The following is a 14,572-nucleotide window of genomic DNA, read 5'->3' on the forward strand; positions in this document are numbered from 1 at the left end:
AATTATAATTTATTTTTAAATTTACAAGTTGAAAAAATATATATTTTAAAGCATAAAATAAACAAGTTTTTGAGTAAAAATATATTATGGTAAATTAAAGATGAGCATTCTAAAGGGTAACTTAGTTGGTCAAGTCTTGAATTTACTTTCTAATAATTATGATTTTGAGTTTTTTTTAATTATTAACTTTAAAATTTATAAAATTAATTAAAATATAGGTAAGGTAGCTCTAAAATAATAATAATAATAAAAAACTTGACATGGACTTCACCCACTAAATTAATTTTATATCCTAAAAAATTAATCAGCCCTTACTTGTTAGAATATTATACTCTAAACTTATGTCCACAGCTTACGCGGTCCGTGCCCCCTCTGTCAATGCCAGCTAATAACCATACTGTCTCTAAATATTAATTTTAAAAGTTTGAAAAGGCTTGTTTAACACAAGGATGAAAAAAAGTCTATTTTTTGGATTTATCTGAAAAAATATTAATTTTGAGGACCCGATGAGCTTTAAAAGCTTTTTCAATCAGGCCCTTGCATGTCAAAAAATTGTTCTTTTTCTTAAAAGTTACGTGCCTAAGTGGGAAAAAGAGAGAGAAGGGGAAGCTTCGATTTAAGGGATTAGGATGAAACTACAAAGAATTGAAAAGTTTGAGGACTTATATAGGCAAGTTAGCTAAAAAAACAAACAAGAAAATCTGAAACGCAAATACACCAAAACACAAGATACTTACTTGGATTTTCTTCATATTTTGACTAAAATAGAAGAATAAGAGCCACCAAATTAAGTCGATGCAAAGTTTTGTGAAACTTACCGTGCAATTATGGTGTTGTAAGATGATTATGCATGCATGTAAATGGATTTGCCTCCATTGAATGCGTGGAGAGCTTTCTTGCCGATACTGGAAAAGATCATTGACCACGTAAATGTATTCTCCTATATAAAAATGGTGATTGACACAATCCTGCCGACACAGGCAAGTGCTTGTCGAGTATATTATAATTTGCTTTGTTCTGAAAGCTTGAACGTGCCATTGATCCATCGAGTTCCCCACTTGCACCATTCCTCACTGTCTCTCACACAATTACATTTATCATTTTCATGGAGACAGTCAAAGAAGATAATCTCCAAGAATTTCTACTCACCCTTCCAAGTGAGAAAAACTGGGATGGTACTCCCCTCCTTCTTTTCAATGAGACCTGGTATCCAGCCAACTCCATTAGAGGTGCAGTTTCCTTTCAACAAAACTTCAGGGCGCAAGACTCCGACATAATACTAGCGAGCATGCCAAAATCAGGCACTACTTGGTTGAAGGCCCTCACCTTCTCGGTGGTAAGCCGTGATCGCTACAGCCCCAAAGAGAGTCCCTTAATCACTGCCTCACCACATGAACTAGTACCTTTCCTTGAGGTGGGTCTTTACTTGAAAAGCCAGAACCCAGATCTTGATTTTCCTCCTCCAAGAATTCTTTCTTGTCACACACATTACACATCTCTGCCACAGTCCATTAGAGACTCCAACTGTAAAATTGTGTACGTGTGTAGGAATCCTTTGGATCAGGTTGTCTCTGATTTTATTTTTGTTCGAAACAGAGTATCAGGCATCGCAAACCCTTTATCATCATCATCATCATCATCATTAATTGATGAAGGTTTCGAGAATATTTGTCGTGGTGTCCAGAGTTACGGACCCTTTTGGAATAATGTGTTGGGCTATTGGAAAGCGAGCTTGGAAAGACCAGACAAGGTGTTGTTTTTGAAATATGAGGATCTGAAAGAGGATATTATCTTGAACTTGAAGAGGTTAGCAGAGTTCTTGGGCTTTCCCTTCACCGAGGAAGAAGAGAAAGAAGGGGTTATTGAAGAAATTTCAAGACTGTGTAGTTTTGACAATCTCAAGGATTTGGAAGTGAACAAAAATGGTGTCCGCCCTTCTGGAATGCGAAATATTGCCTTCTTCAGGAAAGGAGAGACGGGAGATTGGGGCAATCATCTTAGTCCATCCATGGCTGAACGTTTCTGGAAGATCGTGGGAGAAAAGTTGGATGGATCTGGTTTAACCTTCAAAATCTCTCAGTAAGTGCTACCAAATCAAGAATCGCTCAGTCAAACTTCCTGCTTTGCCCGAGTCTTGATCTTTTCAGAAAATATCAGAACTTGTGTTGTTTTGTGCGAACCTGTGTTTCAGTTGCCTGCTTTCATTCTGTGTCGAAAATCTTTATTGAGAAAGTTCATCTCATCATATCAACCGCAGTAGTATTTGCTTAAGATTTTTATTATGAAAATTAATGTTTTACCTCTCAATGAGTCCATTTATAGATGGATTGTCGGATTTGGCAGGTAATTTAACAATTATTATCAAGATTTATAGATAATAGTTGTAATTATCAGGTAATTAATCTGCCATCTGCAATTGTTGCTTGCCAGGAGCCTTTCCCTTAAGTCCATGTACTGCTGATTTTGGGATTATCTATATATATTTTGTTATTTTGGATTTTTTTTAATTTTAATTTAATTAGAATTTTATAAATTAGACTTTTTTTTCTTTTATTTAAATAGTTTTGTTTGCTATTTTGTTGACGAGAATTTATGAAAAAAAATCAAAATATATTAAAGTTTCCTTTATAATTTTCTCCTATCGTAACCTTAGAATTTGTGAATTTTAGGTATTTTCTTTTTAATTTAAGTTTATAAAACTTTAGAGATAGAATCCCTGTCCACGCAATAAGTCGTGTCGCATGTCCACATGGTTTCATCCAGCATGTCTAGTGAAAGCATATATATATATATATATATATATATATATAGCTTCGTGCGGATCATTTTTAAAAAAAAAAATTATAGATAAATAGGCTATTTTAATATGTTTTTTTACATGAAAAAATTTAAAGAATAAATCGAAAAGCTTTTCTGACCATTTAATCAAAAAAATTAATGATCATTAATATAAATAAAAAAAATCATTAATAATAACTAAAAAACTAAAAAAAATAAGAAATGTATATAGATAAAAATATTAAATCTCACAAAATAAAACATTTACTCATTCGTTTTTACTAAATTTGTTTATTAAAATCAATAAACGATAATAGAAATAGAAATACATATGAAATCGAGTGAATAAAATAAAAGAAAAAAATATTATGCAAGGCCAGACATATAAGAATTATTATTTCAAAATAAATAAAAAATTCTTCAAAAACTAAATACAAAACGAAACATTAAAAAAATAGTCAATTCATAAAAGGCTTGCAAAACTCGTTGCTTAGACCATGAAACTGGGACCCGTTTATGTTTGTTAAGTTTGTTTATTAAAATCAATAAAAGATAATAATTGAAATAGAAACACATATGAAACTGAGTGAATAAAATGAAATGAAACAAAAATACCACGCAAGACCAGACATATTATAAATATTTTTTTATAAAATAAAGCTTGTCTATGCAAAAATAAAAAATAATTCTTCTGAAATTAAATACAAAACAAAATATATTTAAAAAAAAACCTCTATTCAAAAAAGACCTACAAAACTTGTAGCCTAGACCATGAGACCGAAATAAACCAATAGAAAACAAATTGAAAATAACAACAAAACCAATTGGTTTTTTTTAAATAATGCAATACGATAAAATCATGAAAAAAATCTTAATTGTATCAACTCTTAAAACTCATGACTTGTGTTATTAGACCAGAAGCACAACAAATGAAAAAAATTATGAAACCCAATTCCCAACAAATCAAACGTCGAAGGATGGAACCAAGAAAAAACTCTACCACATAAAAAAATTATAATTAAGAGAATGATGGTGAAAATAAAAATAAAAAATAAATTAGAGGGCATAAAAAAATTTAAATTTGAGGATTAAATTGAAAAGAAATAAATCAATAAAAAGGAAAGAGAAATAAAAAGAATGAGAGCTAAACTGAATAAAATAAAATAACATAAACATTGATTGAATGATGAAATTAAAAACAGTAAAATTTTAACAAAATAGCTAAGAAAAAAAATCAGAAATAAAAAAAATAAGGATCAAATTAAAAAAAATATAACAAATTGTAATTCAAGGACTAAATTAAAAACATTAAAAAAATTTCTAAAAGAGCCAAGGACTAAAATAAACAATAAAAAATATAAGAACTAAAATTAATAATAAAAAAAAGAGTACAGGAGTTCACTTTAAAAAAAGGAAAGAGAAACAACTACCATCTACAAACCATTCATCAACCTTCATCATGTGCCACGTCAAGAATGATAGGACAAGACAACATTTGCGATGAAACGGTGAAACAACAGATTTTAATTTTTTTTAATAATATATTTTTATATTATTTTGATGTGTTGATATAAAAATAATTTTTAAAAAATAAAAAAAATATTATTTTAATATGTTTTGGAATGAAAAAGACTTTGAAAAATAATCGCTACTACACTTCCAAACACACCCTTAATGTATTGTGATAGGTAAATTACAATTTTATTCTTTGAAGAAAATTTGAGGTATTTTGATTTTGAGGGTGATTCCGTCTTTTTCAAAAGACAAATTGATTATTAAATAACTGGAAGGGGTTTCTTTTGTCTTTCCAACTTTTCTTAACAGTTAGCCGAGGGTATTTACGCATTCATGGTAATCTCCTTATCCGCATGGGGTCAAGCTAGCTCAAGAGTGATGACTGTTTCTGGTGCCGGATTGCCAGAGATTGCACGGTATATTCTGTAATATTCTATCGGAAATGTCCCCGTAGAAGATGAAATCATCAACAGAAGCACTGCCATGCTTCATCCCTGTGTCATTGAATGATGCTTCATCCCTCTGCTGGTATTCGGCTCAGCCAAAAAAAGAAGATTGAGGAGCATGCGGGCTGAGAGACAAAGCCAAGCACTGTTAGGTTGACAAGCTAAGTCGGCCCGTTTGGCCCATTTTGTTATGACCCCCGTATCTGGATCTTTTTTTTCTTTGCATTTGGGGTGGAAGACAGGCTAAAGGTATTCTGTACCTAAAACTTGAATTTTCTACCTTATTATTTTTACCCAAAACACCTAAAAAAACATTATAGGTAATTTGATAAACTCATTTATGAACTAAAAAACCTTCAAAAAACCATCTTAAAACTCAAAATCAAATCAAAACAAAAAACCTTACCAAGATTAGATCTATTTTTCTTTGCAATTTCAAGGTAAATAAGCTACTAATTTGAGCTTTCCTCATCAAAATGAGCAATTTGACACCAATTTTAACGTTTTTGGTGTTCATAATCAGTGTAAACAGAGATTTTCTATCTCTAGTGTTAATTTCGGATGACTTTCTCTCATTTTTCTCACATTAAAGGCTAAAAAATAAGAAAAATGAAGTTTGAGACCATAATTGTTTTTTTCCTTTAATTTTGGAAACTAAAGGAACCAAATATCAACCATTCATAAAGTATAGAGACTATAATAAACATTGTGCCTAGACTTTCTAAAGCCGCCTATTTCTTATGTGATTTTTAGTTTGGTCACCCATCTTTTAATTTCAGCATCCCTAACAAATTGACTTGTAATTTGGTCCACTAAAGATCAAGTTCAAAAAGAAAAAAGAAAAAACATGGAATTATGTACAGTCTATCCATAATGCCACGTGAAGGGATTCGCAATGCATTTTGCACGTAATCTCCCTTGTCAATTTTTTTTTTTAGTTAATTATAGTGAAGTGTTTCTCATTTTAATGAAGTGCGTTTGCGTGTGTGTGAATAAATTCACAAACTATTTTTATTTAATTTTATGATGATAAGAATTTATATTTTAAGGAGTTTCAATAATTTTGTTGAATATCTATTTTATACATAATAAATATTCGTAAAAACTTGTATGATTTAAATTTCAAAGAAAAATATATTTTTCTTGTTGAGATTCTTTTTTGTTATTAATTTTTTTTATTTTGATGGAGAAATACTTTTTTTATTAAAAACATATAAAAATTAAAATATGTCAAAACTAAAATTACTTAAATTAAGTAAAAAAATGCATTTCTTTATCTAAAGCTTCATCTTTCTTATTTTTCATGTTATTTTTAGTTTTATTTTTGGGTATCATGAATTTTTTTTAATTGAAAAACAAAAGGATGTTGTTCATGCTTAATTAATTATATTACAAAAATAAATGGAATGATAAATCAAAAAGGTTGATTTTTCTAATAAAAGAAAAAAATAGATCGCTCCATTTTTAAAAAATCCATATTTCCTTAATAATTTCAAAAGAATTGTTCATTAATTTGATGAAAAAAAGTAAAAACAAAAAACAGGAAACATATAAATTAACAAGTATTTCACTTTAGAAAAACCATTCTATTTAATTATAGTATTTTTTGTCAATAGATGTTTCATGCATCTCTTTTTCACTTTTGTAAGAATTTTTTAACAACAACCATATCAAACATGATTATCAATCATATCAATAACTATATCAACTATATTTTAAAAATAATGATTGCCACAATGCATAATTAAATATCAAAGTTTTGTATTTATTTATTTACTTCAACAATATATATATATTAACAACAACTATATTAAAATCCTGAAAATAAGCTTAACTGATGAGGTCTTGGATTTATTTTCTAATAATCACAAGTTTGAGTCTCCTCAAAACCACTAAAAATTTATATAATTTTTAATTATAAAATTTATAAAATTAATTAAAAAATATATAAGAATTTGTACTCAACCTTCCTCGTGGGAAAGACTGGGATGGCACTCCCCTCCTTCTTTACAATGATACCTGGTATCCAGCCTACTGCATTAGAGGTGTGGTTTCCTTTCAACAAAACTTCAGGGCACAAGCCACCGACATAAAAGTAGCAAGCTTGCCAAAGTCAGGCACTACTTGGTTGAAGACATTCATCTTCTCAGTCGTAAACCGAGATCACTACAGTCCCAAAAAGAGTCCCTTAATGACCATCTTACCTCATGCATACCAGACCCACTACGTTTAAACTTGACAATGTGCCAAGTTCAAGGTGGTGTGGGTATGACATGCATACCAGAACCAATATGCTTGGATTTAACAGTCAGCAAAGTCCAAGGCCACTTTCAAGTCCAAGATAACATGAGTTTGACACGCATGATAGACTCAATACACTTGGACTTGACAGTTATCCAAGTCCAAGGTGGTGTGAGTCTGGCACGTATGTCAGACTCAATATGCTTGCACTTGACAATCAATCAAGTCTAAGGTAGCGTGGGTTTGACATGCATATCGACTCGATACACTTGGACCTAGCAGTTAGCCAAGTCCAAGATAATTATTATCCTCTCATGGCATGTCTAAGAGAGTAACCGACCTCTTTTAGGTCTAACCTCATAAAAGAATTCGGTCTCTATAAGTTTTTGACATCCTAAACTCTTCATACATTTTTTTAGGTGTATCAAAGTCTTTTAAGAACCCATTATATTCTTATCAAATAAGAGATATTTATCCCTTAATAAATGCTACCAAGATAATTACCACTGCATGCCCTTCTTTTTTACACAAAAATAAAATTTATAGACTATAAATGTACCGTGAAAGCTTCATAAGAAAATGTGATATTTTTTCAATTCTGTACTACCTTAATATTTTATAAGATACTAACTTTACTAACTGGGATCTTTAAATTCCTTTAGTTGAGATTGTATATATATATTTGTTTTTGCAAATATTCAAGTTCATATTAGTGAATTTAGAGCGTTTAAATTAAGAAAAAATCTAAATACTTTAACATGCCAATCAACTACTATCCCAAATATCAAATAATCTCTTATTTTATTTTTTATGTTACTGAATTTTTGAACATCATCCTATGGTTCTCTTCTGTATCTATACGAAGGGGCTTGGTATCCAGCGATTGCAATTGGTGCTGTAGTTTCCTTTCAATAGAAATTCGGAGCACGAGACGCAGGGATATATAGTAATTAATCTGACTGAAATAACATTACGATATATGGCAATGTGTGGAAAATCGCGACCTCTTAGAATAATGCAAATGGAAAAAACATCCTTCTTTTGTTTTTTTTTTTTAATTTTCATCTTTATTTTTTTAATTATAATCTATTTTGAGCATGAAAACGATTTTGGCTGGTCATTACCTTGTCAATTAACCCTTGTAATACCCAGCAAGTAGAACGATAAAGAGGAGAAAACAAACTAATGCTTGTGTGATAATTGATGTGAATTTTCTGGTTATATGTCAACTACAAATGTTGTGTGTGTGTGTGTGTGTGTGTGTGTGTGTTTGTGTGTGTGTGTGTGTATGTGTGTGTGTGTGGTATAAACTGTATTTTACAAGATTTTAAATATTTTATTGTTTAAAATTAATATTTTATGTTGTTTTATTGTTTTGATGTACTGATGTGAAAAATAAATTTTAAAAATTAAAAAATTATTATTTTTATATATTTTCAAATAAAAAATATTTAAAAAACAATTAATAATACAGTAAGTATTAACAAAAGGAGGGGATGTGAGGCAATGATATAGGTCTTTGTTGATGCGTGAGTGGAAGAAAGGGACAAGAAATTTGTAATTTAAAGAAAAGAGAGATTGATTCTCAACTTCTTAATTCAAGAGATTGAGGTTTTATTTATTTATTATTATTATTATTATTTAGAGGATTCAAGTTCCCCTTTCTTTCCCAAATCTTAACTGGAAAGGCACTTTAAATTTTATTTTTTTTTATTTCAGATTATTTTTTTAAAAGTTTTGATTTTTTTTAGTTTTAAATTATTTTTTTATATTTTTAAATTATTTTGGTATGTTAATGTCAAAAATAAATTTTTAAAAATAAAAACTTATTATTTTAATATATTTTCAAATAAAAAAACACTTTAAAAAACAAAATCTATTATTCTCCCAATAAACAACCTAATATATAAAACCAAATCACCTATTTTTACACAATAATACTTTGTTTTATTCATTTGACAATTAAAACTATAACTTTAATCCTAGACCTCATCGCTTTTTATTTTTATTTGCTAAAAAAATCATCGGACACTCATTGATAAATAATCGTAATGTTTTATATGCATTGATGAGATTTTCAAAATCATTTGACAAAAAAAAACTATGGAAAGAGTATTCATTATTAAATTAAATGAATACATATATCTAGTGCTTACACAAAAATATAATCTAAAAAAAAATTGTGTAAAAAAGATAAAAAAAAATGAAATAGGTACGAGTTAAATAATTTCTAGGATAACTGAAATTCATTATAATTTGAAGACTAACAATGGAACCAATTGGGAACCAATTCTTTACAAGAATTTATTTCAACTATATTTTAGTAAATTGATTTGATTTCATTTGTTAATTGAATTTTTTTCATATAAAATAAGCTTTAAAATTATAGAATTCATTTAACTTGAGTCAGAAAAACACATCATTTATTTAATTTATTCTTATTCCTAAAAAACATTATTTCAAATATACTTGCGAGAGAGAAAAGGAAAGATATAAGCGAGATTAATTTTTAATTAATTAGTTATGAAGTAAATCACACCTTCTTTTACCATGATTTGCAAATCTACAAAATTCCTCATTTTAATTAGTGGTAGGATTTTTTTATATTATTTAGATAAAAATTAGATAAATAATATTAAAATTATTTAATTTCTACTTGAATCTAAAATCCTCAAACCACATTTGAGAAATAACACCGTGGCTGATTTGTACTTATTTATTAAAAAAACACCAAATAAATGAATGAACGAACGAACGAAGCTGACATCTTCCATTTCTATACTCAAGACGATCGGGTAGATTTTTGAGGTGTGTGAAAGAGAAAGAGAAAGCAGCTCCAAAGAAGAAAGAAATACTCACAACCCCTAGTGTCACGGCTAAGTCTGGTATTTTATTTCTCTGTCCTTGTCTTCCTTTATTTATTTTGCTTTGCTATGAATAATCATATTTGGTAGATTGCAACTTCTCCTTAATGGAAAAAAGGTTTGATTTTTTAACTGTTTGGATTCAATTTGGTTGAAACCCATGTTTTATTTTTGGTGAATTTGATGTGTTTTGATGCAGAATTTGATTTACCAAGATGACCCCAGTTTGCCCTTTTGTGAAAGCTTCAAGGCCTGATGATGGGTCATCAAGAAAACCAGGGGAATGTCCGGAAAAACATGCGGCCGAGCATGAGGGAGGAGGGAAAGCAAAGAAAGAATCTGTTGGTGCATCTGCTACCGTTTCGCCGAAATGCCCTTTTGGATATGATTCTCAGACATTTAAATTGGGACCTCATAGTTGTATGATATGCCAGGCACTTCTTTTTGATTGTAGTAAATGCGTGCCATGTTCTCATGTTTATTGCAAGTAAGGAGATGACAGAATGAAACTCTATGCTATGATGTTTATTCTCTTTTGTCTGTGTTTCATAGTGCTTTGTGTAATGTTTGTGAATCGGTTTCTTTTTATTGGATTAGAGTTTGTATTTCGCGATTCAAGGACTGTCCATTGTGTGGAGCTGATATTGAGAGGATTGAAGCTGATACGGATCTCCAGAGTGTAGTTGATCGGTTCGTTGATGGTCATGCTAGAATCAAGAGGTCCCATGTTGACATGGATAAAGAGGGGAAAGTAGGTGAGAATAAAAAAGTGATATACGAGGATGTTTCTTTGGAGAGAGGTGCTTTCTTGGTGCAACAAGCCATGAGGGTGAGTTGAGCTTTTTACCATACCTTCTCTGAGTTTCCATTGTCCTTCTAATAGATGTTATTTTTAGGTTCCTTGGGATTATCCATAGGAGTGAAATACTCGACCAAACTTTTTTATATCAACATTGTTATTTTGTCTTAGATGCGATTACCTCATCAAAATTGTCAAGGTATTCTATATTAGCAGAAAGCTTCTCATAAATTTCTTTTCCATTCTGCTGCTTTCTTCTCGAGTTTAGAACTTATCCTTAACTATCTTTTATGTTCTTGGTTGGTGTCTAATTAGTTGTTATTGCAACTTCTAGTTGACTGTTCTCTTGTTTTTTGACCTTTCATGTGTAGGCATTTCGTGCACAGAATGTGGAAAGTGCTCGATCAAGACTGAGTCTTTGTGCAGAAGACATACGAGGTCAGATAGAAATAGCAGGGAGCACATCGGAACTGTGTTCACAGCTTGGAGCAGTGCTGGGAATGCTTGGGGACTGCTGGTCTGTCATCTCTCTTTTTCTTTAGTTTGTTCCTAGTAACTCATTATATGCTGCAAGTTCTTGTGTTTGGAAAGCTAATCTTGTTGGAGCAAGCACACGATGGTTTAAGGACAACGGTAGAATGAGAAGGATTAAACAGCAACATCTGAATTTGGCTAGCGAATTGAGATAAAGGATTCCTTTAGCCAACTTCATCTAGTTTGGGACAAAGTTAAGGAGAAAAATAAGTCTGATATGGTATTAAGATGTAGTTGAATTGAATGGAGAAATTGAAACTGAAATGGGGCTGGGGAAAACAAGTTTTTTTCTCAGTAAGATCATATATTTATTTTGAATTTTTTTATAAGCACCGAACTATTTGGATTAAGTTATAAGCATCAAACTATTTAGATAAAGTTATTGCTTAAAAAAAAGATGTTCACATAAGGACACTCTTCACATGGTTAAAACCTCGATGCAATGAAAATATGTTTCTAAAAACAATCTATCTCATTTTCACTAAAAGAAGTTGAGGAACCCATGCACGTTTGAATAGATGATGAAATGATTGAACTGTATTCATTTATTAAGAGTGTTCTTTCCATGGGTTGTGCTGTCATCCAAGTATTCCTAAAGAACCAACCAACTCCTTACCATCAAAGTGGCTTTTCATTTTCCATAAACAATTATATGATGGACAAGTTGATTAAAGATGTTAAATTGTTATTGCAATGCTACTTTGCACCATGGTTTTGCATTGATGAAATTGTTGAGGTTGCTGACTTATAGCTGGAATAACACCCGCAGCATGGTTTGCACCGATGAACTAGGAATTACTAAGCCTGAATCATCTTTGTCACACTCAAAAGGATTGTCACATCCTTGAGTAGACAAAGGAATCTGATCTTGTAAATGATAGTTTTAAGGACATGCAACCGATATTAGAGGCTATCTATTCTAAATCAGTATGTTTTGCTGATTTCTTAAAAAATTCTTATGGGTTTCAATGTCTTCTTTCAAAGTAATGGTTGGGTCCTCATTAATTTACTTTGACTAAAATCTCTACTTATCATGTCTATTCCAGTCGATCAATGGGGGATGCTGGCTCTGCAGTTTCTTACTTTGAAGAGAGTGTGGAATTCCTATCAAAATTGCCTGCAGCTGATCTGGAGGTTAAAATTTCACCAGTGTTGGTGCCTGTTATTGTAGACGTGATTTTACCCTCCCAACCCTAATTCTTTTGGAATTCTTTCCTTGCAGATCATGCATACACTTTCTGTTTCACTTAATAAAATTGGAGATCTCAAATATTATGACGGGGATCTGGAAGCTGCAAGATCTTACTATATCCGTTCTCTTAATGTGCGACGTGATGCCATCAAACATCATCCTAGTGTTTCATACCAGGTCAGCATCCATTTCTTTTTCTCCTAGCACGTGCCATCTACGTTGTTTATTATCATTTATCATGCTCTAGGACTTGAGGTTCAGGTGGATTTGTGATACGTTCTACAACTCGGAGGTGGACTCTTGTATAGCAATGAGAGGGACCATGGCCTCCCAGTTTTGAGATTTTTCATGACTGTTTGCATGATACTCTATAAAGAGCATTTTTCTCTGCATGCTTCCCTTCCTAATGAAAGCATAAGAAATGAGCCTTGTACTCGTCTTTCTTTCCAATCCACAATGATGTGATAAAACAGCATGCGTGCTTGTGCTTGTGCTTGTTTGAGAAGCTTCATATTTCCAGGCTTCCTTTGTATTTAATATTCTCTATCCCTCCTTTAATTACAGACCCTGGATGTGGCTGTTTCCCTTGCAAAAGTTGCCGATGTGGACAGGACTATTGGTAACGAGGATGCTGCACTGGATAGATTTCGCGAGGCCATAAAATTGTTGGAATCCTTGACATTAAAGCCTGAGGAAGCTGGGCTTGAGCAACGGGTAGGCATTCTATGTGGGCTTGTTAACTATCATAATTATCTGGAATCTAGATCCTAAGCAAGTGACTGATAATTAGTTTGCAATCGCAGCGTCTTTCAGTTCTGGAATTTCTTAACAATCAACTCGCAGAGAAACAGTCTGGCTGAACGTCCCAGAGTCTGATATCATGCAGAGGAGAATCAAACAACACGAAGATAATCCTTTTTTCTGTATATATGGAGAGTTAACTTTTATTTGTAATAAGCACGGTGGAGCAAACAATGGCAATCATCCATGGATTCAAAAGCTTTCTGAGGAGAGGCAGACCTGGAGCATGGGTGGTGGCCATATCCCATGCTATTTCTTTTGCAAATTTACCCAACCTGGATTTAGTATTACACAAGTAATTCAAGAATGTTACCTGCAAGTGGTCTTCGTGCGACACTTATGTCTTAATGGCCATGGATCAGATGAGCGCTGCCTTTGATGTGCGAATACGGTTCTTCCACTCCTTGTTTTAACTCTGTTGATATGCATTTTTTCCTCGTGAACAAAAGTAACTTCCTGGGCTCGTCCCAGTTATTTTAATGGAATGCACATAAATATTTCTACGCAACACTTATCACATACGTTTAGCTTAAATTTGCAGGCTTGTTGGCTCCAATAATCTTTGGACTTGTGCCAACAATATTGGCGCTATGTAATATTGTGTCTGGTGTTTTATTTACTTAATGTTTTTTTAATATTTTATGATGGTGTTGATGTTTTTATGTTAAAAATAAAAAAAAAACTAGAAAAATAAATTATTTTAATATATTTTTAAATGAAATATTTTAAAAAAACACATCGGACATGTATTTAGTTCTTTGCTTTAATTGGTACTAAATAATTGATTGATTGTGTTGTGGGTTAGAGTGATTTTTTTAATGTAAAAAAATATCCGCAAATGTGTTTTCTAATAAGAAAAAAAATTAAACTATATGAAGGTTATTTAATATGATTCAATCAACTTGGTAGGTTTATAGACAAATTGATTATAAAAATATAATAAAAAAATTTCAAGATTATTATTTTTTAAATATTAAAATAACATATTGAATCAACCCAGATTAACCTATTAAATTCACAATCTAGATCATGAGAACGATAACTTTATAGAAAATAAATCAAAATAAATTCTTAAGTTTAATTTTTAATCAACACAATATTGAAGGATAAAATTGAAAAAAAAATCAATTAAAAAAAAGATAAAAAACTTTAGTTAGTCTACAAAACTCACAATCCAGATTACGAGAGACTGAGATAACAATATAAAAATCAAATCAAAATAAATTATAAAGTTCAATGCTTAATAACTCAATATTGAGAGACGAGATTGAAAAAAAAATTAAAAACAAACAAAAAAAATGATTAGAGTCAACCTTAGTTAACTTACAATCCAATCATGAGTTTGAGATAATCTCATAAAAAACAAATTATAAAACTCAATTCTCAATTAAACCAATATTGA

The 14,572-nt window shown here is 31.0% G+C and overlaps 2 protein-coding genes across 2 annotated transcripts; both read left to right on the plus strand.

Annotated features, from left to right (window-relative positions):
* The first annotated feature begins 972 nt into the window (after window positions 1-972).
* LOC133699362 (cytosolic sulfotransferase 15-like) lies at window positions 973-2,507 on the plus strand. Its single transcript, XM_062122600.1, has one exon. The coding sequence runs from the start codon at window positions 1,106-1,108 to the stop codon at window positions 2,081-2,083; it is 978 nt and encodes a 325-aa protein (XP_061978584.1). The 5' UTR covers window positions 973-1,105; the 3' UTR covers window positions 2,084-2,507.
* Window positions 2,508-9,699: 7,192 nt separating this feature from the next.
* LOC133695153 (protein NCA1) lies at window positions 9,700-13,678 on the plus strand. The gene is made up of 8 exons (XM_062117040.1): window positions 9,700-9,865; window positions 10,044-10,331; window positions 10,442-10,673; window positions 11,015-11,160; window positions 12,224-12,311; window positions 12,400-12,546; window positions 12,934-13,083; window positions 13,173-13,678. Exons 2-8 carry the CDS (start codon window positions 10,060-10,062, stop codon window positions 13,227-13,229), a joined length of 1,092 nt encoding a protein of 363 aa, XP_061973024.1. The 5' UTR covers window positions 9,700-9,865; window positions 10,044-10,059; the 3' UTR covers window positions 13,230-13,678.
* Window positions 13,679-14,572: the final 894 nt, after the last annotated feature.

The sequence above is a fragment of the Populus nigra genome, chromosome 1 (genome assembly GCF_951802175.1).
Source record: "Populus nigra chromosome 1, ddPopNigr1.1, whole genome shotgun sequence".
NCBI lineage: Eukaryota > Viridiplantae > Streptophyta > Magnoliopsida > Malpighiales > Salicaceae > Populus > Populus nigra.

Bases quoted from the DNA above. Each gene is read 5' to 3' on its own strand.
- LOC133699362 (XM_062122600.1), top strand. From the start codon at position 1,106: ATGGAGACAGTCAAAGAAGATAATCTCCAAGAATTTCTACTCACCCTT.
- LOC133695153 (XM_062117040.1), top strand. From the start codon at position 10,060: ATGACCCCAGTTTGCCCTTTTGTGAAAGCTTCAAGGCCTGATGATGGG. The intron at 10,332-10,441 runs GTAAGGAGATGA...TTATTGGATTAG, and splicing joins TGTTCTCATGTTTATTGCAA to AGTTTGTATTTCGCGATTCA. The intron at 12,547-12,933 runs GTCAGCATCCAT...CTTTAATTACAG, and splicing joins ATCCTAGTGTTTCATACCAG to ACCCTGGATGTGGCTGTTTC.